At 48.2% G+C, this 26287-nt stretch overlaps 11 protein-coding genes across 11 annotated transcripts; 6 read left to right on the top strand and 5 right to left on the bottom strand.

The window, feature by feature from the left end:
- Positions 1-1651: 1651 nt before the first annotated feature.
- Positions 1652-1957, top strand: N7443_009061 (uncharacterized protein; the record flags this gene model as incomplete). Its single annotated transcript, XM_056889117.1, has 1 exon — positions 1652-1957. One exon carries the CDS (start codon positions 1652-1654, stop codon positions 1955-1957), a length of 306 nt encoding a protein of 101 aa, XP_056738419.1.
- A 930-nt stretch (positions 1958-2887) lies between these two features.
- Positions 2888-3405, bottom strand: N7443_009062 (uncharacterized protein; the record flags this gene model as incomplete). The annotated part of the gene is made up of 3 exons (XM_056889118.1): positions 2888-2941; positions 2993-3226; positions 3277-3405. The coding sequence occupies 3 exons, from the start codon at positions 3403-3405 to the stop codon at positions 2888-2890; spliced, it is 417 nt and encodes a 138-aa protein (XP_056738420.1).
- Positions 3406-4574: 1169 nt separating this feature from the next.
- Positions 4575-5492, bottom strand: N7443_009063 (NmrA/HSCARG family protein; the record flags this gene model as incomplete). The annotated part of the gene is made up of 1 exon (XM_056889119.1): positions 4575-5492. One exon carries the CDS (start codon positions 5490-5492, stop codon positions 4575-4577), a length of 918 nt encoding a protein of 305 aa, XP_056738421.1.
- A 697-nt stretch (positions 5493-6189) lies between these two features.
- N7443_009064 (uncharacterized protein) lies at positions 6190-7100 on the top strand (the record flags this gene model as incomplete). Its single annotated transcript, XM_056889120.1, has 2 exons — positions 6190-6358; positions 6415-7100. The coding sequence occupies 2 exons, from the start codon at positions 6190-6192 to the stop codon at positions 7098-7100; spliced, it is 855 nt and encodes a 284-aa protein (XP_056738422.1).
- A 127-nt stretch (positions 7101-7227) lies between these two features.
- On the bottom strand, positions 7228-9034 carry N7443_009065 (Zn(II)2Cys6 transcription factor domain-containing protein; the record flags this gene model as incomplete). The annotated part of the gene is made up of 6 exons (XM_056889121.1): positions 7228-7296; positions 7364-8050; positions 8103-8252; positions 8300-8824; positions 8911-8928; positions 8978-9034. 6 exons carry the CDS (start codon positions 9032-9034, stop codon positions 7228-7230), a joined length of 1506 nt encoding a protein of 501 aa, XP_056738423.1.
- Positions 9035-9691: 657 nt separating this feature from the next.
- N7443_009066 (uncharacterized protein) lies at positions 9692-12367 on the top strand (the record flags this gene model as incomplete). The annotated part of the gene is made up of 1 exon (XM_056889122.1): positions 9692-12367. One exon carries the CDS (start codon positions 9692-9694, stop codon positions 12365-12367), a length of 2676 nt encoding a protein of 891 aa, XP_056738424.1.
- Positions 12368-13795: 1428 nt separating this feature from the next.
- N7443_009067 (uncharacterized protein) lies at positions 13796-18358 on the bottom strand (the record flags this gene model as incomplete). Its single annotated transcript, XM_056889123.1, has 3 exons — positions 13796-16232; positions 16287-17130; positions 17239-18358. The coding sequence occupies 3 exons, from the start codon at positions 18356-18358 to the stop codon at positions 13796-13798; spliced, it is 4401 nt and encodes a 1466-aa protein (XP_056738425.1).
- Positions 18359-19024: 666 nt separating this feature from the next.
- N7443_009068 (Pyruvate/Phosphoenolpyruvate kinase) lies at positions 19025-19480 on the bottom strand (the record flags this gene model as incomplete). Its single annotated transcript, XM_056889124.1, has 1 exon — positions 19025-19480. The coding sequence occupies one exon, from the start codon at positions 19478-19480 to the stop codon at positions 19025-19027; it is 456 nt and encodes a 151-aa protein (XP_056738426.1).
- Positions 19481-21015: 1535 nt separating this feature from the next.
- N7443_009069 (SDR family NAD(P)-dependent oxidoreductase) lies at positions 21016-22013 on the top strand (the record flags this gene model as incomplete). Its single annotated transcript, XM_056889125.1, has 2 exons — positions 21016-21751; positions 21823-22013. 2 exons carry the CDS (start codon positions 21016-21018, stop codon positions 22011-22013), a joined length of 927 nt encoding a protein of 308 aa, XP_056738427.1.
- A 539-nt stretch (positions 22014-22552) lies between these two features.
- Positions 22553-23728, top strand: N7443_009070 (uncharacterized protein; the record flags this gene model as incomplete). The annotated part of the gene is made up of 3 exons (XM_056889126.1): positions 22553-22594; positions 22655-22794; positions 23101-23728. The coding sequence occupies 3 exons, from the start codon at positions 22553-22555 to the stop codon at positions 23726-23728; spliced, it is 810 nt and encodes a 269-aa protein (XP_056738428.1).
- Positions 23729-24316: 588 nt separating this feature from the next.
- On the top strand, positions 24317-25891 carry N7443_009071 (uncharacterized protein; the record flags this gene model as incomplete). The annotated part of the gene is made up of 4 exons (XM_056889127.1): positions 24317-24692; positions 24748-25094; positions 25146-25598; positions 25649-25891. 4 exons carry the CDS (start codon positions 24317-24319, stop codon positions 25889-25891), a joined length of 1419 nt encoding a protein of 472 aa, XP_056738429.1.
- Positions 25892-26287: the final 396 nt, after the last annotated feature.

Consider the following 26287-nt stretch of genomic DNA (forward strand, 5'->3'; position numbering starts at 1 on the left):
GCCCTACGCGAGATATGTAAGCCTAGGCGAACTTAAAAAGAGGGAGTGCAAGGGAAGCCTTTGGTTTAGGTCCAAAACACGGAAAACATCAACTAGATGTAAGAAAAAGAAAGCAAGCAGAGGCAGAGGCAGGAGGGCTCTTTTGAACGCTCCCGCTACAAATGGCACTTCTCTATGCGGCAATCTACCAACAGCTTCTATCAGAAGCATCCTTCAATGATTGGGGCTAAGTAGGACAAATAAAACAACAGAAAGAAACGAGGCATTACATCGTCTAGGTCAAATATGTTACGAGTTTGAGAAGGAGGCGGTAATGCCTTGGAAATTCATTACTGTCTCGGTTCACTTAGAAGCGGCTCTGTCTCGTCACCTCGTTGTATGATGGCTTTGCTCGAAGACAAACGACGCAAGGCCAACATCAGAAGTACCGCTTGGCCAAGGGTGAAGACAAAGCTGTCAACGACGACCCAACCAACACAACCGTACCAAACGGAGAACCTATTCCAATCTACTTTACCATCCCACATCTCCCATGGGAACGGTAGACTCCATATCCACGTCATTGTGATCAGCATGAAGACGACTGCCTGTGCAGCCAACCCCTGTAAACTCAGGGCATTGGGAAAAGGTACTGCTAAAATTTCACGAGCTTGACAGTAGATGCTCAAAATGACTAGAGCCGTGATAATCCGATAAAGGAGCAAATAATGCAAGGCGAAGTAAAGCGCCGAGAACCATCGTTGTTCTCCATCGTCGAACGGCGAGAAAGCATTGATAATAAGAGGAACAAGTGAAACGACGAGAAAGATGGTGTATCTGGCGATGAGAGAAACCCTGCGGTTGCTGTAGAATAGAGCTTGCGCAAATCTAGAAGAAGAGATTCAAAGGTTAGGGCCTATACAAGTGTGTCTGGAAAGCATCATAACATAGTCTCACAGTGTCAGATAAAGGATTGTGACCACGGCACAGTGGCACAGACTAAACCAGTCCCCGGCACTTGGGGGAGAGTGCAGGAAAGTGGTACCGCCATCTGGGTCATATTCAACAAAGAGACCAAAGATATATATAGTGAGCTGTTCCGTTGCGGAAATCAAATTCCATAAGATGTAAAGTGTAGAGACCCCACTAGTCGTCTGTTTCGCCCGGATACGCAATATCTGGGGAAGGAATGAACTGATGGCGAAGATCAGTAAGATGCTGCTCTGGTCAGCCAAGATCTATTCGGGCGTGTTTATCGAAGTGCGCATACATACGACACCACAGAGGCGGTTCTGGGAGTGACATGTTCGTGCGAATTCCAAGATTATGAGGGCAAGGAGTTCACGACGACCCAGGCGGAAGTCGAAGAATGCACGGCGGACTGGGTAAGGTGGAACGTAGTGCGAGCTCTGTACGCTAGCAAGCCTTGAACGGCAGTGACTTGTCAAGATTGTTAGCAGAACACAGCAAGGTCACAACTTGAGGCAGGTACCCACGGGCTGTCTTGGCAACTTGGCCCCCAAAACCTGACGCCAAGCTGCTAAGAAAATAATTTCCGAATCTAGCCAGCAATCAGATAACTCCCCAGACCCTGAACTGAATGTTCTGGCTCGGGTCGATCCGGTTTCTGGAAACGTGCTAGCTCTCAACATACCCCTCTACCCGGTCTAGTATGGCCAGTCTGGCATCGACGTACCGCAAGCAGGACCGGCTGGATGAGGCCGAGCGGCTCCTGGTGCAGGCGATGGAGGCTCGCAAGGCTCGGCTCGGCTCGGATCACCCCAATCCGCTGTCCAGTATGGCTAGTCTCGCTTTCACATGGAAGACTTCGGGGCATCAGGCCCAGGCTCTTGACTTACTACGGACTTGCGTAGCCAAGCGGGACCAAAGACTAAGTCCTAATCATCTCCAGGCGTTATCTAGTTCTGAAACATTGCTGAAATGGGAAAGGAGCAGCCAAAAGCCAGTGCATCGATAGATGGATACTTCATATACCGCTTTTTGCAAAGCAATCCCCAACTGACGCTTTCTTGTAACTTTTTATATTGACCTCACTCAAATCGATTGAATAATGGCGTTTGCGAGCATTTCTACTAAGAGTTTGAGAGCGAAGACGACGGTGACTGGTCATACCGAGCGAGCTATAAAGGGTCGCGGGGTGGCCGAATTTTTGACAGGCGAATGTGATGTAAATCTTAAAACCTGTCGAATACGAAAAGCGATCACCCTCATTGTTGACATTGAAAATCTGGTATTGTCTAATCCCTTAGATGGACAATTTATAACAATAGGGAGACTTATGCAAACAGCATAAACATATAAGGAATAACGGCCGGTATTGAACGTAGATTCGGCTTATATAACAATCCAGTAATTGATCATACAAAGCCTCGAAAGCAGGGGTGCTCTTAACCTATGCCGCAAACGGGTTAGCACTTCTTGGGATTAAGGTTCGAGAAATGATCGAGTGTGTAAGTGGTGACACCGATATTCGAAAGAACTGTACCGAGAATGCCTAAATAGATGCTCGTATGAAACTTAATCAAAAGCCTGGAGACTTCCTCTAAAGCAGAATGTATTTCAATTACCGGAAGAAAGGAATTGGTCAGCTGACAAAGACAAACATCCAAGGCGAAGTCACGAACATTTTGAACAGAGAAAATCCCGATCAAAGGCTTTGGCATCATAGAATCACGAAAGTAGCCCGTTATACGATCATGAACTTTAATGTGGAACAAGGTATATGGTAATAAGGCAATTTAGATTCAGTTTCTGTACTAGTCTTTACATAGACGAAGCTATATGCGACAAAAATGGGTGTGAAAAAGGTACAACACGAAGACAAAATATACAAGACTTTGAAAATGGGGCTAAAAAAGTCGAAGGTGCTCATCAAGGTCTAGTGTCATCAGACAATGACAACGGTACGGTTCAGAGCCTCGAGGAAGGGGAAAGGTCCAGCCTGTAAAATTGTTAGAACAGACGATAAAGGCATTTGCGTCTAATAACTTACCCCGATGAGGGTAGCGTGAGCGACATTGACTTGGGCAGTACCAGCGGTAAAATCGGCGGGGACCTTGACGGAGAAGTTCTGGTAGGGAGGCTGGCTAGGCTCGTGGTACTGGGGGTTGAATTTGCCATTGTAAAGAATAGTTCCCATGACCTCGTCAGCATCATTGCAGACGCTAGAAGCGCAAGAGGAAATGCCGATCGCAACGGCCATCTCGGTAGATCCGGTCAGGGAGTTCTGCTGAGTTTAGAATCACGACTTTAAAGACCGGGGAATTTGGAACATACAGGACGCTGAACCTGGACCACCACGTTGCTGCCCTTTTGGAGTTTCTGTCCGACAGTAGGAAACCCGATTTGGGCGCTCTGGGCCAGAGCGACACCAGCGAAGGCAGCAAGACCAAAGAAGGACTTCATTTTGTAAATAGAGACTTGAGCAAGAAGGTAGGATGAGCTTAAACGAAAGTGTAGAATATTGTGGATTGAGTGTTCTAGAGCTACGGGACACGAGCTATTTATCTGCAGCTCTCCAGGAATCAAACTCGATTTTTCGAGACCTGAAGGATGGTTCAAGGCGACCGTGGTCAGGGAGTGACTCGAGTCTCCGCAGATCTTAGCAGATCTTGGAAAGATGTCTCGGTAAGACGCCCAATGCCGTTTCTTTTTTTACACTGTGTGGACCTCCCCTTCGGGAGATCCGCCAATGACCCTCTGCAAGGCACATCTGGAGAGAAACCCGGTTCCAAATTTATTGATTCCCCACGCTAGGTTCCTTTTTTGGTCCCTTATCCCGGGGTTCCCTTGTCGCGGATACTGTTGCCGCGTCGATCAGGGCTACGAACCTAAGCCACCGGTGCCGCCTACAGGCGTACACTGCACCTACTGCTACACCGACCTTACCGTGTTCCACCAGATCTGGTTTCCGGTGCGGTGCGGTGAGGCTTAGAAATCTGCCCGCCGTCAGGCCCGCTGCTCATGTGACTGGTGGCGCTCACCCTAGCGGTGCTTATTCGTCTGCTTGCGCATATGATTGGCAATTTTTAGCTCAGATGGACTGTGTCTTCAAGACCGGTGCCTTGGTCTATAAAAAGACTGCTGGTTTTAGGAAACTGTTTCATTGTTTACATGCACAAGAGCTCAAAACTTGCCTGATCAAGCATTATGGGTCTGCGGAATTGTCAAGTCGTAGCAAGGCCACCCAATAAATCAGAAGGGAACATTCTATTTCGAGATATTCAAGTCGGTCGCCATTGGCGAGGGGCCTGACGAGGATCTAGCCGGCTAACAATTGTCCTGGTTCCCAGACGAGAACGGTTTGAATGGATATGAGCGCAGTTCATCAGCAATCCTCACCGGCGTGGAACCTTCATACAAGGGGTGAATTGACTGAACAGTCATCACTCCATGGTACACATCCAGATTTATGTCGCTGTAAAAGCGCAGTCTACGACCAATAATTTCCAGTGAACGCCTGGTTACCTTTTCAACCTTTTCAACAATACGAACTTTTTACCATCACTATTTTCATCCTCCACAATGTTTCATTACACGAAATAAATCACCTCCTTTGACTTGCAAAACGAGGTTTACATGTAGGTAGCATCCACGCGCGCCTTCTCCCGCTTCAAGAACTGGGCAAAACTTCCCAGCTCAATCCCCCAAGACTTGGTATCCTCTATGTCCACAAACAGCGACAGATTGCGAATTGCCAACTGAGCGCCGAGTAGAGGATTCTGTGCTGCTTTTTCTTTGGCTTCCTCATCCGACATGAAACTGATCTTCAAATCCTTTCCAGTTGCTTCCGATAGATCCCGCATCACATCCTCCAATCCCATCATCTGCGATGCGATCTCGATTTCCTTCTGATTGAATCTGGCAGGGTCCAGGACAGCCGCAGCAGCGAATTTTCCGGTGTCATTTGGGTCGACCATAGGCAGAACAGTGTCCTGAGCAAAGGCGGTAGTGAATGTGCCCGTTTCCACGAGGCCTTGGTACATCCGAACCAGGGGATTGAGAAAGTTTGACATGAAGTTGCCCGGTCGCAAGATTACCCACTGCTTGAAACCTGCGTTTCGAACTTCGTTTTCAATGGCTTGCTTGCTGAGGAGTACCGTAGCCACAAGACTGTTGGGATCCCAGTGCGTCAGACGTGTAGGATCCATGGTGGCCATGGAACTGGTGTAGACGACTTGCTGGATGCCGACTTGCTTGGCCAGAGAGAGAAGTCGCTGAGCTTGCTCGAGTTCTCCCGTGGGGTTGGTGTGGTTGACACTCAGGTTGAGGAAGAGACTTGTGCAGCCGATCATACTTTGCTTGAGGCGTTCTTCATTATCGAAGTCTCCTTCGGCAAGAGAAATGCCGAGAGAAAGAAGATTCTTGGCGGGATCGGATTCGAGGTTGCGGGTGATCGCATGGATCTCAACATGATGATCAAGTAAATTTTGAATGAGGGCGCCTCCTTGGTTGCCGGTTGCGCCGCAGACGAACACTTTCGGCGAGGACATGGTTGTTTGAGTAGAGCGTTTGAGGCGAAATGGTTGATTGAAGCTGACTGATGCCATTTCACGGATATCTTGCCCTTCTTTATACTTGGCCGACAGGCTATCTACTAATGCTATCCTTCGTCTTCTTTCCGTTCTAGACTGTATACCTCGTGGAACTCCGCTGAGGGTGGAATGAAGTGAATCTTAAGTGGATAATAAAATGGGTTGGTCCACCGTCAGCTGGTGGAACTCCGCACGCTAGTCCTGGAATAGAAATCATCGATCCGCTTACTTTTACAGCCAAATTTTTTGAACCTCAGCTCATCGGGCCGCCACTATGTATGATACAGGTGCCCCGCCGCGACGCAAGTCTTGTGAGGCGTGCAAGACCTCTAAAAGACGATGTGATCTTGTCTTCCCGTTCTGCTCTCGATGCGTTAGCCGGAATCTACCATGCGTGTATCCCGGGACGCAGCCTTCGGCTTATCCCGATTTTGTCGAAGAGATACCTACCTCCTTGGCCCCAGTGAATATATTACAGCCGACAGTGCTCTCGTCGCCCTTTGATTTAGACATTACCTTTTGTCCTCAAACAACTGTCACGCCCAATATTAGCTACATAGATGATTCACAGCTGCGAGATCCACTCTCCTATCTACCTCGGAGCCAAGAGCTGGCTAGTCGTGGCGACTCGGTATGCCACCCGAATAATCAATTAATGCGGCCGAGGACCAGGCCGCTAAGGCCTATTCCCGAGATTGTCGCCTCCCATCTCCAATTTGCGATCGATGTCCTCAAGGAAACACCACGGATGATGGTTCTTCAGAATCAGACCCCGTGGTGCCATCCCTCTCTTTACAAGAAACAAATGCCAAGAGCAATGCAAGGTCAGTGGTTCTTTCAATAACCTATTCAGATGGGTTTCTTACCGGACTTGAACTAGATGCTTACGCCTGCTGCTCCCTCTACATGTCCAAAACCGAAATAAACGCCCCGGTGATCATGTCCCTCTTTGACAATCGAACCAGAGAGCTCGTTGAATCGCCAGAACCAACAGACACCCGAGAAATACTTGCTCGCACCCACGCTCTAATTCTTTATCAAATAATGCGCCTATTTGACAGCGACATCGGCGCTCAAGCAACAACCGAAGCCCTCTTCACAACTCTGGAAGCATCGGTCCTCACCCTTCTGAGAACAATCTATATTCCAGATCCGAAACAGTCGACAGAACTTCTTCCCTTCTTCATGAACCCAACTATCGAGTTCTGGGAGTCATGGGTCTTACAGGAATCCGCTCGACGTACTGTCCTATTGACATATTACTTTATGCAAATCTACAAACTCCTGCATGGCATGACCCCCGTCCAATGTGATGGCAAGCTTGGGATTTTTGGAGACCATGCGTGGTATCTGTCGGCTCATTTGTGGAATGCACAGAGTGCGTTCGACTTCGCAATTGCATGGGCGGAGCGGGAGCATTTCATCGTGTATAATCTTGATTTCACCTTGGCTTTGATGAATGCGCAGCCTAGTGATTTGGACTTGTTTGGAAAAATGCTCTTGGTGACAGTTTTAGGATTGGATAACGCCAGAGCTTGGTTTCACGTTCGTGGCGCTATCCTGTGATATGATGTTGTTTGGACTGTGCTTCCGACGATTTAGATGTGAAGAATGAATACAAATTACTTTTAATCTCTCATGAAGATCTCATAATCAATTTTATCCATGTAGGATTAGCAGGCATAAAATGGTATTAAACCCTCACTCCGATAAGTGTAAGCATGCAGCCGCTAGCAAAGTCTTCGGTTTCAAAAGTTGAGGACTTGATAAACAAAGAAGTCAGCATCATTTATCCTGGGACGCACAAAGTTAATGACTTGTTTACTCACCTTTGCAAAGACAGAAGCCTGTCCAATCCCCATATTATCCCCAATCCAAAGAAGACATCTCTTCAAATAACACCTCACATCGAGGTCCACAAGCGAGAGATTCGAAATCACATGCAGAGGGTGCATAACAAAGAGCCCAGAGGCTGCTTTCCCAACATTCGCCAACGGAGCTCCATTGTCAATTTGATTGAGAAACCCGTAAAGATTTTCCGTCAGATGATAGGGAATAGAAGATAGCACACCCTGAACAAGATCATCCATATCCTGCCCGTGTCGAGGGTCTGTTCTTGGGTTTCGATTTCCATTTGAGAGATTCAGAATCAGTTCGGAAAGATATAGTCGAGCAGCCCGGTAGATGTTCCAGATGCCTGCGACATAGCGGTCGAAGTACACGTCCACCCTTCCAGGCCAGTAGCCAACATTGCACTCGAGGGCAGTGGTTTTGCTCACTTGGCCAATCATTGTGGGTCTGTGTATTTGGTCTTGAGACTCATTCCATTGTACGAATTCTCGATCAAGGTTCAATGCTTCTAGTAGAAGCCAACCCTTTTCGTCACAGTCCATGAGACCTTCCGTGGCTGTGATCTTTACTCGTTGTCCGATTCTTGCAAGCGAGATCAATAGCGAATCCAATGATTTGGTCGAAACTGCCCCATTTGGAATAGCGAGTAAGCCTTCTTTGTCATTCTGAATATGATCACTTAGTATAGAGCATTCCTGATAGAGAAATGGGGCATACCGGCAACGCTTCTCTGAGACTACCGAGCGACTTGCCACCAAGAAGAGCTTCTAGAACGAGGATTGGGTGCTTTTTGAGTTTAAGCAGTGCGGCTAGGCCACTTGCATGTACATTGTGGAAACCGTTTCGTGCATCATTCGCGATAATCATCTATAAATGTTAGGCCAAGCAACAAGTCATTTGAAGATACAACTGACTTCATAAATTCCAAGAAGCATCACGACCAAGACGTCATATTTCTTGGACGCTGCGGCATTACTTTGAAGACCAACTGCCAAAGAAGCGACCAGATCATGATTCAATTTCTCGGCTTTGGCGGTTAAAACAGGGCGGTTGAGCTTGATGCCGTGGCTAGCAAATGCCGCCATCTTGCATGCTTTCGCTAAACTAGACTGGTCATCCATTTTACGTAATATCGGCTCGATACCACTTAGAAAACCATAGGATACGGTAGGTCCTGATGGCACAATACAGAACTCGTGTAAAAATGACCGGAGGCTGAAGTCGTCGACATCCCGATCTGGAACCTCCTTGGGAAGAATGTCTTTCGCCAGGGCGACCGTCCCAGGTAATCTTTGTCTGACTGGAAGAGAGCACTTTCGTGCGGCGGATCTGATTGGAAGAGCTATTTTCTTTCCGCCATCGTATTCTTGGATTGTGAGGGCTTTCTCAGTTTCGTACCCGCCGCAAGTACGCCGCGCATTCACGCAACGTGTGCATGACTACCGTTGATAGTTAGTATGCTAAAAAATAGCAAACAGATTGTTTTCCTTGGACTCCAAATCTACTCAAGTTATCGTGGACATACTGGTCGAGTTTCATCACACTGAGAGATTGTTAGTTCTATCGGCCCAATATTCCGACAGAATACACACCTTCTTTCTCCGTCGCTTGCAGGTCTCGCAGCCCCTTGAGCGACCGAGGTACACCATTTCTGGATGTCAGTGAATTTTTCAATCTTTGGAGCGTACAACTTGTCTTTCAATAGAACCTAGCTTCGATCCAAGAGCTTGAACAGGGGGGTTGTCTGATGCGGGGCAGCGCCAGCCGGGATTGTAGCCCGAATTACGTGAGACTTGGATTTGAGCCTGGAAATTACCTATACAACACAACTTGACTTATTCAAATATTTACTTGGTCAATCAACATGTAGATAAAAGCTGCCTTGTGGAATAGATGAAGCACTTGAGGAGTTTCGAGAAATTCAACCATGGGCTCAGACCTCGAGAGTTTTTTTGTTATTGGTAGAAAACACGAGGCTCAATTCCATTGCAAGCAAGGATCATTTGTCGGTGAGTCATGTCACCCCTCAAATTGCGGGGTTCTTGGAAGGTATGTTTCGAAGTAGATCGAAGCCTAGAGGCTAGTGATGGGCTGGCCATTACGAGTCTTCGTCGATCGCAGCAGGCAGCAAAGGAGGGGAAGCCCTCTGAAAGCAATGGAAGACGTGAGGCTGAAAAAGTCCGATGCTAGAGGATTCAAGCATAAATAGAGCTGTCGTATACCTAATGGTATCAGTCTAATCGCAAGGCTTTTTGGTTTGAGTAGCGCCGAATTCATGCAAAGCACACACAGGAAATCTACTCTAAATGGATCCCTACCTCTCTCGAACTCTCCAGTCGCTGACTCGGAGCAAAATTCACGAGCTCAAAAAACAACGCAGTAAATACGAATCTCGCAAAGCCAAAGTTCTCGTGACCGCAGCTCAGTGCTCCGCCCTACGCGATAAAGTCGCATGCCTCCTGGCTGGAACCAAGGAGCTCGCACCGGGCGCCAGTAAAGATAATGCCATTTTGAATATCGAGCACTGGATTGAACAGGCTAAATACGATTCCTCAATCCCTTCCGAGAAGCTCGAGTGCTTCGAAACACACCTATGTAACGCGCTAGATGCCCATAGTCGAAAGCTGAGTCTTGCGGATTTGTATTCACGACTGTTGACTGAGTGGATGAACCCGCCATCCAATCAGACCAATGAGGCTACAAAAGCCTCCAGCGAGGACGACGACTTCCTCCTTATTGATGAGCGACAAAAACAAAGACTTAAGCAACTATGCGATCAGTTCGAGAGAACAGTCTTCGAGCCTCATCAAACCGATCAAATTGAAATCGACTTGTTTCTCTCCGGACTGTTCACAACCGAGAAAAGCAAGAACGCCCTGAAATCCTTGCGCGAGCGGGTAGGGAGGGAGCTGGTGGTTATCTGGGAAGAAAAAGACCCTTTTACCATCGACTCGCTGTCTGACTGCATCCGTGGCATTCAGGCAGAGGAGGTAGTCAGTGAAGAGAAACAAGAGACCTTGAAACACTTCGTCAACAACAAAATCGCACTGAACGAGATTGCCGATGTCCTCAACATGCGATATGCGGACCTGAAGAATTGGGACTGGCATACTGATGACGAGGGCGTACCCGTGCTTCCTCGTCAGCAGCTGAATGGCAAATACAGAATCTGGATGGACGAAGATGTCCTCGAGACCATTTTTGTGGAACACATTTGCATCAAGCTTTGCGTTACGTTTAAAATTATTCTGAAAGACTACATCCAGAGCAACGCTGGTTGGAAGTTCACGCAGGGCCCGGAATTGACGAATCGTGATCGCCTTCGACGACGATATTTCCTTGAAGAAATCTCAGCTTTTGATCATTCCAACAAAGTGGAACATTGTCGCGAGCAGGAGTTTGTCGATACCTTTTTCCTTGCATCTATGCCAGAAGGTCAAGACACATTAGCGAGCCGTGTTTGCGGGTATGATGAAGACGAAGATGACGGTCAGCGAGGAAGCTCAGCTCCGAAGAGTGTGAAACAGCAGCTTCTGAGAAAGATAGTGACCGAAACATTTTTCCGCCGTCAATTCTATGGTCAGGCTGCTGTAATTCAATCGGATCTACAGTGGTATGCCACGTCGATTCCGCACAGTACCGTCTCTGCCATCTTGGAATTCATCGGTTTCCCGCGAGAATGGATTCAGTTTCTGCGAAAGTACCTTGAAACGCCTTTAAACATGGACAACGCATTTGAAGGACATGAGAAAATCGGACCTCGCAAGCGCAGACGAGGTATCCCGATCGCACATGCTTCAGAGAAGGTGATCGGGGAGTTGATCCTATTCTTCATGGATTATGCCGTGAATGAAAAGACCGGTCTGCTTCTGTATCGTCTCCACGATGATATTTGGCTGACCGGTGATCCTGAAAAATGTGCTCAGGCTTGGGAAGTCATGCAAACTTTCGCTGGCATCACCGGCCTCCAGTTCAACAAAAGCAAATCTGGGTCGGTTTGTCTCGGTGACGCTGTCAGCGACCAAGTCAAGTCCCGCATGCCTCAGGGCTCAGTCAAAATTGGCTTCTTGATGCTGGACCCGTCAACAGGAGAATGGGTTATTGATCATTCTCAAGTCGATACACATGTCCGGCAGCTGAAAAATCAGCTTGAAAACTGCGATAGTGTCATCTCATGGGTTCGTACCTGGAACAGCTGCATTGGGCGGTTCTTCAAGAACACATTTGGTGAGCCGGCGTACTGTTTTGGACGTCCCCATATCGATGCCATTCTTGACACGTACAAGAAGATGTATGATATAGTTTTTGGTACAGAGAATACCCAGCCCGGGCATACTGTCACAGACTATCTGAGGAGAAGAATTGAATCTGAGTTCAACGTTTTCGATGTTCCAGACGCATTTTTCTTCCTTCCTGAGAAGCTTGGTGGTCTTGGCCTGCGAAACCCCTTCGTCTCGATCTTCATGCTGCGCGACACTTTGACAAAATCGCCACGAGAGCTAATGGCAGAGTTCATGAAGAGCGAACGTGAATCATATGGAGTTGAAAAGGAATTCTTCGACAAGAAGACCGCGACTCAGCAACGTCGAATCTGGCAGGACATAGAAAGCAACAGTGAGCCTGATGAGCTCAAGGAAGCTTTCTCACCAGGTGAGAAAGGCAGATTCTTGTCTTTTGACGAGTGGAGCAAGTTCCGTGAAGCCAAAAGCTTCAAATTGAGCGAACTGTATGGTCATTTCATGGATGTTCCTAGCTCGAGTTACCCAGCGAGAACACGCGCAGTGGGGGATGCGGTGAGAATGGCTCGGAACATGTTCGATATCGGGAACCCGGGGGCGGAAATGGAGTGGAATCTGTACCTGTATGCAGAGGACCTTTTGACCAAATTTGGTGGGCTGAATCTGGTGGACAAGCAGTTTTTGCCTATGGGCGTGCTGGACATGATCAAAGGAAAGAAGGTGAGGTGGCAGATGGTGCTATAGCGTGATCCTTGCGTGCAATGGGCACCCTCTTATGTCCGACAATTGTGTGTCTGTGCGTGTGTTCCAATCCTGAGAATTGACTTGAGATGCTATCACATTGAAACACCCTATGATAGCTTTCCACCCTGAAAGAAGACTGGAGTGAGTCAGGATGACTTGCTCTTATTGCGGCTCGCCAATTACGACGGCAGATCAGTAGCTATCTCTATCTTTCAAATGTATATCCTCAAGGGTAAAAGCCGTCACGATTATATTCTGCGAAATCAGAAATGGCACCCCAGAACTGAGCCGGTTTATATGATTTGTTTTCTAAAGTGCTTCTGTACCTTCAATTTTAACTTGCTCTTTGAAAGTGTCAAATACAGGGAGGATCGAAATCAGTTTCACCATTTGCGCACAGAGACTCTTTCTCGAACCCTCCTTCTAAACACACTAATCTGAATCTAGCCTAGCGTTGTTTCAAATGCCGAATTGTATTGAAATTTGGGATTATACTTATCTCGGTTTTCAAAATTACGTGAAACACGCGTACACTTGGCCCCGCGAAGTCTGGCCCTTATGGAACCCTCTCCACTATTGCGTCAACTACGTTCATCCCTATATTTAGTAAGGACAGTTTCGAGTGACCTAGTCAATAATCTCGCTCAATGTGCAGTAAGGTGATCAGCAACAGAATAATACCTCCTCGAAGTTCGAACTCAAGGCAGAAATTGGTCTTGAAAGTTGAAATATACGGTTATATAACTCATCTAAAAAATGATTTGAGCCTCTCCGTTTCCCACACCAGGAATGTTCGAGAAGTGGACAATTAGAGTATGCGGATAATGTAATTTGAGTCTTTCTCTCTGCCTAGACAAACATTTCGAAGAACATCAATGGCTATAGCATTATGCCCAGAAGATACTATGTGAAAGCGGATAGTTCTGGTTGAGTTCTGTCTTTCGAATTCAATCGCCCATGTCCGGAGCTTCTCAGTGTCTTTCCACCGGCCCTGGTTCGAATTCATGGACGTCGAATTTCTTGAAGACATTACCTTTGATCAAATTGGTTTTACCTAAGATTTCCTTGGGTAGATTAAGGGTCTCCCCGACAGTGTTTGATGATCGTCAAGATAAGAGGGCAATAGAAAGCTCTAGCTTGTTTGTAGATGCTAGCGGATTGTCCTTTATTTGACATAAGGAATGGTGATATAATCTATTCTGGGACGAATCGGGAATATTGCCCGGAAAGAGCGGTATTCGGGGATTGTTATTATCTGAATAGGCAGACCTATAACCTGCGAGGTGATAGGGGTGATAAGGCTTAAAGCCAAGCTATAGCTGAACACTACGGTGGAAGTGACTGAAGAAATTACAAAGTTTCATCAGAAAGTCCGGAATCCTTGAGACCAAATTTCTCCACCAGGTTTCTGACAGTAATAGAGTAAGACTACTGTGAAGACGATGTAACAGCGCCTCTTCTTTGAAGAAGGCGGACAATCTCTTGATGGCCTTTCGCTGAGGCAGCCTGGAGAGCGTTACCATACCGGCCGCCCTGCGCGTTGATATCTGCTCCCTTGTCTAAGAGTAGCTTGACAATCTCTTGATGGCCTTCCGCTGAGGCAGCCTGGAGAGCGTTGCCATACCGGCCGCCCTGCGCATTGACATCTGCTCCCTTGTCTAAAAGTAGCTTGACAATCTCTCGATCGCCTCTTAGTGAGGCAGCCTGGAGAGCGTTGCCATACCGGCCGCCCTGCGCGTCGATATCTGCTCCCTTATCTAAAAGTAGCTTGACAATCTCTTGATGGCCTTCCGCTGAGGCAGCCTGGAGAGCGTTGCCATACTCGCCGCCCTGCGCGTCGATATCTGCTCCCTTATCTAAAAGTAGCTTGACAATCTCTTGATGGCCTTCCGCTGAGGCAGCCTGGAGAGCGTTGCCATACTCGCCGCCCTGCGCGTTGATATATGCTCCCTTGTCTAAAAGTAGCTTGACAATCTCTTGATGGCCTTCCGCTGAGGCAGCCTGGAGAGCGTTGCCATACTCGCCGCCCTGCGCGTCGATATCTGCTCCCTTATCTAAAAGTAGCTTGACAATCTCTTGATGGCCTTCCGCTGAGGCAGCCTGGAGAGCGTTGCCATACTCGCCGCCCTGCGCGTGGATATATGCTCCCTTGTCTAAAAGTAGCTTGACAATCTCTTGATGGCCTTCCGCTGAGGCAGCCTGGAGAGCGTTGCCATACCGGCCGCCCTGCGCGTCGATATCTGCTCCCTTGTCTAAAAGTAGCTTGACAATCTCTTGATGGCCTTCCGCTGAGGCAGCCTGGAGAGCGTTGCCATACCGGCCGCCCTGCGCATTGACATCTGCTCCCTTGTCTAAAAGTAGCTTGACAATCTCTCGATCGCCTCTTAGTGAGGCAACCTGGAGAGCGTTGCCATACCGGCCGCCCTGCGCGTTGATATCTGCTCCCTTGTCTAAAAGTAGCTTGACAATCTCTTGATGGCCTTCCGCTGAGGCAGCCTGGAGAGCGTTGCCATACCGGCCGCCCTGCGCGTTGATATCTGCTCCCTTGTCTAAAAGTAGCTTGACAATCTCTCGATCGCCTCTTAGTGAGGCAACCTGGAGAGCGTTGCCATACCGGCCGCCCTGCGCGTCGATATATGCTCCCTTGTCTAAAAGTAGCTTGACAATCTCTTGATAGCCTTCCGCTGAGGCAGCCTGGAGAGCGTTGCCATACCGGCCGCCCTGCGCGTCGATATCTGCTCCCTTGTCTAAAAGTAGCTTGACAATCTCTTGATGGCCTTCCGCTGAGGCAGCCTGGAGAGCGTTGCCATACCGGCCGCCCTGCGCGTCGATATCTGCTCCCTTATCTAAAAGTAGCTTGACAATCTCTTGATGGCCTTCCGCTGAGGCACCATAGAGAGCGTTGCCATACCGGCCGCCCTGCGCGTTGATATCTGCTCCCTTGTCTAAAAGTAGCTTGACAATCTCTTGATGGCCTTCCGCTGAGGCAGCCTGGAGAGCGTTGCCATACTCGCCGCCCTGCGCGTTGATATCTGCTCCCTTATCTAAAAGTAGCTTGACAATCTCTTGATGGCCTTCCGCTGAGGCAGCCTGGAGAGCGTTGCCATACTCGCCGCCCTGCGCGTTGATATCCGCTCCCTTGTCAATAAAATCACGTGCAGGTGCCATGAGCCCACTGAAGGAAGCATAGTAAAGTCTGGAGCCTCTTGGAGGACCAGGGCTATCGTCCCAACTCCTATCAGCCTGATACAACCGAGCCCATCGTTGGAACGTTTCTTCCTTTTCTAGAAACCTGACTGTTATTCCCATAATCTCTTCGTCAGCCCGAGTCAACGCAGCATGGTATGTCCAATGTTCGGCCGCATATCTTGCCATCGGGAAATACCGCTTTATCTCTCTTTCGCTACCGTCGATGTCCGTCAGATATGTTAAGCACGTCCTCGTGATGGAAATGCTGGCAGTCGTTATCTGGAATTGGTTATGTCTGAGAAGGTACTCTTTCACAGAAAAATGGGCAAGATGCAACTCTTTATCATTGGCATGGATGACTGTCACTAAGCTGGGACAGTAAGCCAAGATATCAGTCTCGCAAAACAATCGACGCTTCATGTCAAACCCTCGTGACTCGTTTTCAATCTGCGTCGCTATTACCTCTTTAACCTCAGCCAGCGTTAGAGGTCGCTTGGAATGCACTAGGAATTGGAGAAGCCGTATCGCGTCAATTTTCAACTCCGTCGGTATGCTTTCAAATATACGCTCGTATGTCTCATTGAGGTTCAGCGGCAAAGATTCAAGAGCCTCCTCCATAGCTGCCTCGTGACGACATCGAGCCAGGCTGTCTAACTGACAGAATGCCCACCTAAACCTGATCAAGGCGTCAGTAAGCTATCCTATATTGATTAAAGCAGTGATTACTCACATCCCGTCGGCGCCGTCGCCAACTTTTTTCCGGATCTCTTCCAGAAGGTTCTGGGACAAGGGCTTCTCTGTAAAATCACGCCGTTGAGAAAGTTGTGCTATGACCCACGATCGAATATCGGAGTTGATGGCTTGCTTATCAAGTGCCAGGCAGTTTTGCTTTCCTATTAAGGGGGGAATGTCGCGCAGAAACTCGGATTCAGGTCGACCGGTAAGAAGCAGCTGGACATGGACCAACTCTGGCCTAGACACCATATCCTTGATCCACCCGAGCACAGTGTCCCTTGTTTTCGATTCATCCAATGCGTCCAGGACAATAGAGACCTTCCTCTGGGCTACGAGCATCTTGAAAATAACACTCCAAAGCACCTTTGTCGTAGGTTGGTCGCTGCCATTTCGGTGCGCCTGGAACAAAGCATCGAGATGATTTGCGGAGTCCACCCCACGGCGGTAAAGTTGGAAAGCAAGCGAGCGCAGCATGCCTTCCAATGTCTGTTTTGCGACGTCGTTAAAGTCAAAGAAGAAGCTAAGGATAAGATCGTCGTTTCCGTTGGCGAGATGATCAAGCACAGTGGTACTAAGAACCGACTTTCCACACCCCGCGAGCCCTTGCAGCCATAACTGTCGACGTGACCCCGAGTGCCACTCTTGGAAGACAGGGGATTCGAGCAGCCACGCGCCAGTCCCCTCATGGCGGAGCGTCCTAGCATGGCTGGCGTTTGAAGATGGATCCGGGGGACAAAGCCAGCGCTTGATCTCATCGGTATGAAGGTCAGATCTGATAGAATCTGCAGTAGCTCTTGTTGCTGCAGTTATCTGCTGTACCCTATCGATCTGTTGTTGCACTACTCGTAGTCAGAATATATTTCCCAAGTTCAAATGTCATTCGTCTCGGGTATTTGCTGGTACTTTAAACACCTGCATATGATCTATTCAGGTAGGTATATACTAACCCTTTTCCAATATAACCTTTGCTGGATCCTCGGCATCAACAACCCTGGGCTGCACACATCCCAAAAGTTCCTTTGCGTACGCAGCGGCCACGGCTGCAGCATATTCTTGCCAGGTTTTCTCTTTTCCCGAGTCCGCATAGTCACAAATGCCTCGGATAACAATACATGGGAAGTCATTCATGAGCCCAGCTGCCTCCATCTCCACGCATAGTAAGTGCCCGCCGTATTTTTTGTCAAGGAGGTCTCGGGATTGGGCATCCTTAATCACTTTATTCCCGGATGCGATCAGGCCATAGTGTACCCTGGCTTCTCTTGGGGCCCTTGCGCCCTCTGCCTTCTCTGATACCCGCACATTCTCCTCATTTACCGGATCAATGGCCCATGAACCAAGAAGATATGCGATAATTGCGATGATCGCCTGCCACAACCAAGACAGGAAATAGACTTCCCTCGGAGTCCGGAACCGCTCGGATACCAATAATGGGTCTTGCAAGGCCTCACACCGCGTATATTTTGGCACTAGCCGCGGGAATTTCCTTTCCATTTCGTCCAGGTAGTCATTCATCTTTGATCCGTACATCGCATGGTTACTTTTCAGGTGGTTCGAGGCGTTGAGTAGCGCGTTCGGAGGTCGGTTCAGTGAGCCCTTGTGGACAAACTGCCCATCCCGTTCCAGCTTCCCCATATCCCATTGTATCACCCCGTGATAGTCAGCAACAGGTTGACTGACGACCACATCACCCAGACTGACCTTTGACGGAATTCCGCCGCCTATCCCTACCATAAGCCCGAACCTGATTGATTGGAACGTGTTGATCATTGAGGTCGCGACGGTTGCGGCAGAATTGGTTCCCATGTTAGGTAGGCAGGCTATGACGACGTTGTGGCCGCGTATTGAGCCACAAGTATATGCGTTATGATCATTCCGAGGGGTTGGGAGAGGTTCGTGCTCTTCATCTAGCATGGCTCTGGCTGCTGTTTGTTCTTTTGGAAGGGCGCACAACCATCCGATAGTATAGGTATCGTGTTGGAGTCGCTTTCGGCATGGTGGTGTGTCAGGACTAGTTTTGTTTTGTCCTGACACTGATTGCTCTGGCTGAGATTGGGAATTCTCAGCCATAATGGATGAAGAACAGCTCGACTAACCACGCGCTGTGTTAATCAAGCACTTTCTCTTCCAGCAGGAGACCCTAAGAAGTAGCTCTTTTCAGAAAGTTCTAATGTGGCTTATTACGAGAATCTCAGTGGGACTCCGACGAACTGAAAGAGGGGGAACTTCCTTAGCCTCATCATCATGTGACTCTAGCGCGATCAGCTAGGAAGATTAATTGCACCTTTCAGCTCGCACACACCGCTTTCTGAATGGTTTTGTGTCAATTTTACTTCTATGTGGGGGCGGGTAATGACGTTCCCAGGAACGGGTCTACCCGATTCCAAAAGTCAGATCGAATGAGAACCCTGTTACTGTGCACGTAACCAGCCAGCATTTTCCAGATAAATATCTGGCCCTCATCGCTTGAAGAGGGCACTGCTTCCAGCAAATTTCCGGGACGTCTTCATGAGACTGCAGGGTGTTGCCATTTTCCACGAAGGCAATTAAACGTTTTAAATGGTGGCTCCTCAGCGCATAGTGCTTTTCCCGTGTGGGTCTTGCCAGCAATGTGGGCCAAGATGGCATGATGAAGATGGACAACGCATCAGGTTGTACACAGCTCGCCAAACGGATTCTTGCCCAGATGAATTCTCTTCGGCATCCACTTGAACGTCTAGTTCGTTGAGCATCTGTTTAGTGACCGATGACCTTCCTCTTTTTTTCGACCCTACCTGAGGCAGTTTTGAAGAGACGGTCGTCCTCAACATATTTAAAGGTAATACTTAACCTCAGTTTCTTGCCTCGACGGCACAGTTCGCCCCACCTGAGCAGTTGCTTTTCCACGGCAGTCCAATCGATGTCGAGATGGTCAAATCGTTTCGTCAGGTCGCGTTGGGAGCGATCATTCACCGGCACGACGATCGAGGTGTCGTCCGACTTTACCCTTCCTTTACCGGGGGTCTTTCCATCTAACAACTTTTCCAACTTACCCTTCAGGGTCGTCGGCCAGTAGGCACTCGGAGTCAGGGCGACGTCCTCTTCAGTATCCCGCAAGAGCACTTTCTTATTCACGGTGACTTTCCACTCTATCGTATATTGGATGCAATTTGCCGTCAATTCGTTACTTGACATTCCCTCATACTGTACCATTCGGATAGCTGAAGTAGTCGAGGAGGTTGTGGTTGCTGTTGTGACAGGACATCCGGATCGTTTTTGAAGTGATATTCGAGGGAAGGGCTACGCCCATAACTTAACGCAGGCGTGCGATCGTAGAATCCTGGAGTGGGGGCATATTGCGAATCTTGATCCCTAAGTTCGAGGTCATGCGGCTGAGAATCATGGTCATTAGGACACGAATAAGCAGTCATCGTGCTCGTTTCAAGGCTCTAGCAGATCCAACATCAGCATAATCACGACCAGTCAGTTCAGGAGATGCTAGTCCCCAATCAGAAGGCCAAGCCTGTTACAAGAAGTAAAAAAATATTACCCACTAGTACTGTCTCTATACAACTCGCTCGTTCGCAGTGGTCACTCTAGAGGGCAAGTGGTTGGCAGAATGGGGATTCTTATTCCTGCCACGTCTCCAAATGAGCAGCAGGCATTCGTTGGTTTGGCTTGTTTGCTAGGTCAACGTTCTAGAATCCCTGGAGACCATACGAGTCAAATACAGAAGCTATTTTAAGCTGTTATTTACGATTGTATCGGAATACCGCCAAGAAAGGGGTTCAGGGGCAGAGTAGCCGTAATAGGTATAGTGTGTTTCGAAAGAGGGTTCGAGAAAGAATCTCTGTGAAGAAGTGGTGAAACTGATTTCGATCCATCCTGTAATCTATCGCTGTACGTTTTATAAGTCAAACCCTCACTAGTAAGTTCCAGGATTAAGTCTGGATAAGCCCTCAAGCATTTAAACTTATACTAGTTGTAACCTCTGAGAAATAAAGCCTGAGGGCTTCTGAGACAACGTCGAAGATGACCACTATCAAGGCCAAAAACGGCCGCCTTTATACCCGTAGCTTTCTACTATTATCCTTCCCTACCCCCCGGGCATTGTTATTCAACCTCCGGCCTAGGTAACTGTAAGCCACTTTTTGGGATATCGAGGTCATTGTCCATCAGGACTTACTTTCGCACTTCCTCTAAACGTGGCAGCATGGCCGAGTGGTCTAAGGCGATAGACTTGAACGAGACTAAATCTTATCGAGTTATCTATTCTCTTCGGAGGCGTGCGTTCGAACCGCACTGCTGTCGTTTTTCTTTTTTTTTCTTCCTCCGTTGAAGCCTGGATGCCTTATTCCCAAGTACCATATCCCCAAATTAATTACGCGAAGAAAGTGACCTTGAGACTAAGTAATACTCGGTGGTAAAGGATTCGAAAGAGACGAAGACCTTCTTCTGCTTAGCAGAAGCGGCCGGTAATTCTTTGCGACTCGGATTGTGCTCAAATTCTCTGAATCAAATTAAATACTGTAACTTTGAAAGTACCTTTAGACTTATTGAATGGCATTCAGCTACCAGCTACCTGTAGAATTTCTATGTCAAACCGTTGCTAGCGAATCTCCGGGTTAAGTCCGGCTAAGTCCGGGCAGTATTCAACATAAGAATTCATGGAAATCATTCACCATTTCGAAGAACATTTGGACCATCTCATATCTAAAGCAAGATTGTGCTGTTGGTCTATCATCAAGATGACGCCTACGCCAAGCCAGCTCAATGCACAGCACTGCCGCAACTTCATTCCTAAGCTTCATACCACGCCCTATCCAGAAATAGATCCATCAAGTGTGAAATTGCCTTCCCCTTTCGTTGTTTGCATAATCGGCGGACGGGGCGCAGCAGGTGGCGGACTAGCTCGAGCATACGCCCAGGCCGGCGCATCGGGTATCATCCTTGCTGCTCGCACACGTTCGGGTCTCGAAGAAACAGCCAACGAAGTACGCTCAATCGGCTCTAAGACCAAAGTAGTCATCTCAGAATGCGACATTACCGTCGAGAAAGACCTCGCTTTGGTCGCACAGACTGTTATGACCGAATTTGACGGGCGCCTTGATGTTGTAGTGGTAAACTCGGGCTACTCGGGCCCGATGATACTTGATATCACTAAAGAGTCACCGGAGGACTACCGGACTGCGTTCGATGTCCATGCGATTGGCCTCTTCTATGCGGCGCATCATTTGCTCCCTTTGCTTGATGCAACCCAGTCGCCCGCCATGTCTTTTATCGCGATCAGCTCTATGGCTACGCCTACTGTTGGTGGGATGGGTGGTCACGCTCATTATTGCGTGAGCAAGGCGGCTCAAGCGAGATTAATTGAGATGATCAATGAGCAATATTCGAATCGTGGACTCTTTTGCGCCAGCGTGCACCCAGGGGGCATGAATAGTGGTTTCATCCAGCATGACGTGCCTGAAAATATCAGGAACAGTAAGTGCCAGGCCTTTTTACTTCTTGTGAAATTAGTTCCACGGACTAAGCTGATTTTCGCGACCCATCAGTGTTAAATGATAGCCCTGATCTGGTTGGGGCATTCTGCGTCTGGTTGTCGACACCCGGCTCCTCTGAGAGACAACGAAAGGCCCTAAACGGTCGCTTCCTCTCCTGCAAATGGGATGTTTCCAAGCTCGAGGAACGATTCGATGAAATTCTGGAGAAAGACCTGCTGAGATTCCGGATTGCTGTGGATTAATTTTCTCTTGAAGGTATGACACTTCGACTCAACCCAAGACATGTTGGGATGTATAGTTAACACAACTCTCACTACCTAGCCAGGAACTTTGCAAATCAAGGAGTTCAAACGAATCATACTTGACCGCATGGTAATTGGGTCACTGTTTAGGGCTCGTGATAAGCCCTGATTGTCCCTTGTCCGTTGTAGATACATCAACCGTCTAGTTAGCGGGGCGGTGAATATGCCTTGAGATCGCCGAATTTCATTACACTTCTTGGACAAGCGCCCCCATCGTCCTGCATGTGATGAGGTTCTCAAATACAGCACTATGAGGTCACAGAGATCTGAGTCACCAATAACAGATCAAGACGGCTTGAACATTTCGATAATTGGTGATCGCTTGCATGAAAAAGGGCAATGGTCGCATGCTTTAGGGTTCCTTTCAGCTGAGAAAATCCACTCAAATTTTGCTCAAAAAAGCTTTGTATTCACCTTCTCCTCTCATGTCAGAGTAAGAAAGCACCTCATCTAGTTTCTCTCTTCAAATAAGAATCAACATGAACAGCACAAAGAATAATTTAAGGATACTTGTCACCGGAGTCAGTGAGGCCAGACAGTTCATTCTCTGCCCGATTAATCTGTGCTAATCAAAAGTCTAGGGCGCCGGGTTTCTCGGGTCCAATTTGATTGACTTGCTGCTAGAAAAGGGCCATGAAGTCATCGGACTCGACACTTTTGAGACAGGTTCTCCAAAAAATCTAAGCCATCTCGAGAATCATCCTAAATTCACTCTGATGAAGTAGAGACCCTACACCGCATTCGGCATTCTAAAGTAAAGAGAATACTAATCACAGAAACTGCTCGAAACTAGACACGACATCCAGAATTCGCTAGATGATATAGGGCAAATTGATCAAGTATACAATCTAGCCTGTCCCGCAAGTCCGATCCAATATCAAAAAGACCAGGTCTCAACTTTGCGAACGTGTTTTGTTGGTACCGAGAACCTCTTAAAGCTCGCAGAGTCGAGGAATATTCGCATTCTACACACTAGTACCTCTGGTTCGTGATACCTCTCACACTTTGAAATCCTAACTAACTTTAGCCTACCCAAATCAGAGGTTTATGGAGACCCTCTTGTCCACCCTCAACCAGAGGAATACTGGGGAAATGTCAACCCCTTCGGTCCACGCTCATGCTACGATGAAGGGAAACGAGTCGCAGAAGCCCTGTGTTTTGCTTATCGCGAGCAACATGGAGTTGATATTCGCATTGCACGCATTTTCAATACATACGGGCCCCGCATGAGCAGCAGCGACGGACGGGTGGTATCAAACTTTATTGCTGCAGCGTTGGCAGGCGAAGACTTGAAAATCAATGGAGACGGCTCCGCTACTCGGTCATTTCAATTTGTCACTGATTGCCTCGCCGGACTTTACTCCTTGATGAACAGTGATTACGCCGAGGGCCCGGTGAATATTGGGAATGAGGGGGAATTCACGATTCAGCAACTGGCTGAGATTGTTAACGAGCTTGTTTCGGAGATCACGGGGCAGGCTCAGGTGCGAATTACCTATCATGCAAAGGTTGCAGATGATCCCACTTTGCGTCGGCCACAGACATCGCTGGCTGAGAGTGTGCTACACTGGGCGCCGACGGTTCAGTTGAGGGAGGGGTTGCGAAAGACGATTGAGTGGCATATTAGTCAAGGCAAGGTCAAGGGCAGTGGCTGAGCCCTATTCAATGCCTACTACATTCCCTGCAAGACCTGGAAGTCTGCATATGAGAACTTAATTCAAGAAATGACGATCCCACTATAGTAACCATCATATTGTTTTACCCAAATCAGCTCCAACCCTATCGAGCAATCGGAGATTTCAGCCAATCTCACGTAATGAAAAACGGATCCGACGTTATCACCTACCAACTTGAGTCTCAAATACCCTTATAAACCGGCGATTCGGGGCAATACACGACATTGTTCACCTTATCGCACCTCCGATTCGATGATCAACATCCCAGTCCGATGATGTGGGTCCGACAAAGATTTCCCTTTCGGGCTTAGTCTCGCGACTGATAAGCTGCGTTGGGTTCACGTTTACTTCTGGATCGGGTGTTGTGCGCCAATCATGGTGGTTTCCTTTAGATAATACTCGGTTGCATTGAGCTGGGCATATAGGGTTGTGGTTGCTTGTCGCCAAGACCTGTCATTATTTATATGCTGAAGATGTCCCGGGGCAGACAGATTCATACTTGTTTCTCTCATACCTCCCTTCTCGAACTAATCTTTCTTAAGCCTTTTATTTACATCATATATCATCATGGGTGACTACCAGCCAGAGACAACCGACGTGGTGGGTCCCGCCACTCCCGGCAAGCCTGAGACTGGCATTTCCCAAGACCAAAGCAGTGTCCTATACCACCAGATTCGTCAAAAGCCTCTCAATATTGCCGGCGGCCGGGGAAGCTACCTCATTACCGAAGATGGATTGGAGATTTTGGATGCTACCTGCGGCGCTGCGGTGTCCTGCCTCGGCCACAGTGACAAGCGCGTGCAAGAAGCCATAATGGAGCAACTGCAGAAGATTCCCTACTGCTACTCGATGTTCTTTACCAACACTGCTGCCGAGAGCCTCTCTAAGATCCTGGTGGATTCAACTGGAGGGAAGATGACAAGGGCTTTTATTGTAAGCTCGGGTATGCTTGACCATGATCTTTATCCGACAATTTTCAGTCGCTGACTTTGTCTCAGGCACGGAGGCTGTAGAGGCTGCTCTTAAGATGGCCGTTCAATACTTTATGGAGCTGCCTACCCCTCAGCCCCAGCGGGCCAACTTCATCTCTCGTAAACAGTCATACCACGGCAACACGCTTGGATCACTTTCGGTCGGGCACCACGTTGGCCGTAGAGCACTTTATGAGAAGGTGCTTGCGAAGAATACTGGACATGTTGCTCCTTGCTACCCATACCGTGGCATGCAGTCTGGTGAGAGTGTTGAAAGCTATGTTGCCAGGCTTGCGCAAGAATTGGAGGATGAGTTCCAGAGGTTGGGACCAGATACTGTCTGTGCATTTGTAGCGGAGACCATGGCTGGCGCGGTAAGCTCTGAAGCTCGGTCCTGAGAGAGATCTACTAATCTAAGAACCTAGACGCTGGGGTGCGTTCCCCCTCTACCCGGGTACCTGAAAGCAATGAAAGAGGTTTGCGGGCGGCATGGAGCCTTGTTCATTTTGGATGAGGTCATGTCTGGCATGGGACGCACAGGAACGCTTCATGCGTGGGAGCAGGAAGATGTTGTTCCAGATTTGCAGACCATGGCCAAGGGTCTCGGGGCCGGATATGCCCCCATTGCCGGCCTGCTCTTGAACAAGCATGTTGTCGATACTCTGACAAAAGGCACCGGCGCATTCTCTCACAGTCAGACTTATCAAGGCCACCCAGTATCCTGTGCTGCTGCAGTCAGAGTGCAACAAATTATTCAGGAAGATAATTTGTTGCCTAACGTTCGCGCGATGGGTGACTATCTTGGTCAACTTCTCCATGAGAAGTTCGATGGACATCCTCATGTTGGAGATGTTCGTGGCAGAGGACTCTTCTGGGCTGTAAGTGAAGAAGTTCTGCTGTGTTTTGGAATTTCACTAACTGTGTGCAGCTTGAATTTGTCCAGGATAAGGAAACGAAGGAGCCATATCCCCCAGCTAAGAAGCTTGCATGGACTATTCATGTTACTGGTCTCAAGCCAGAGTATGCTATCTCTCTGATGCCCGGTAACGGTGGTGCTGATGGCATCAATGGTGATCACATTTGCTTGGCGCCGCCATACAATACCACTCGTTCTGAGATTGAAATGATTGTTGAACGTACATCTCGTGTCATTAAGGAGGTGTTGGGCTGATCTATATATTTTCATTTACTTGAGTGTAACAATGGTTTTCCATTATGTCATTTTGAAATCCATGAATACATTTTGTTCCTCTTGAGAATGACGAACGGATGCCCAACTAGCTTATTGAATTATACGTTCCTCGTTCTACCTATTCACCAATCTCACTCATCATCCTGCAAAGTACTTTTGCGCTTCAGTAGAGCGTCGGAAATTCAATTGATTTCCGGCCCTTAGATTAATGTGGCGTATCCGATGCGCCTCAATTTTGCGCCGCCGGCAAATCCTTGTTTCACATGCACAAGTCGTCACCTTGAGGCGCCCCGAGATTTACGGAACCATTGGAATCACTGCTGTCATGACACCTAGGTATCAAGTATATAGACATCAAGCAGATGTGAATAATCA

Source organism: Penicillium atrosanguineum (assembly GCF_028827265.1).
Source record: "Penicillium atrosanguineum strain IBT 20685 chromosome Unknown utg000007l_segment0_segment0, whole genome shotgun sequence".
Taxonomy (NCBI): Eukaryota; Fungi; Ascomycota; class Eurotiomycetes; order Eurotiales; family Aspergillaceae; genus Penicillium; species Penicillium atrosanguineum.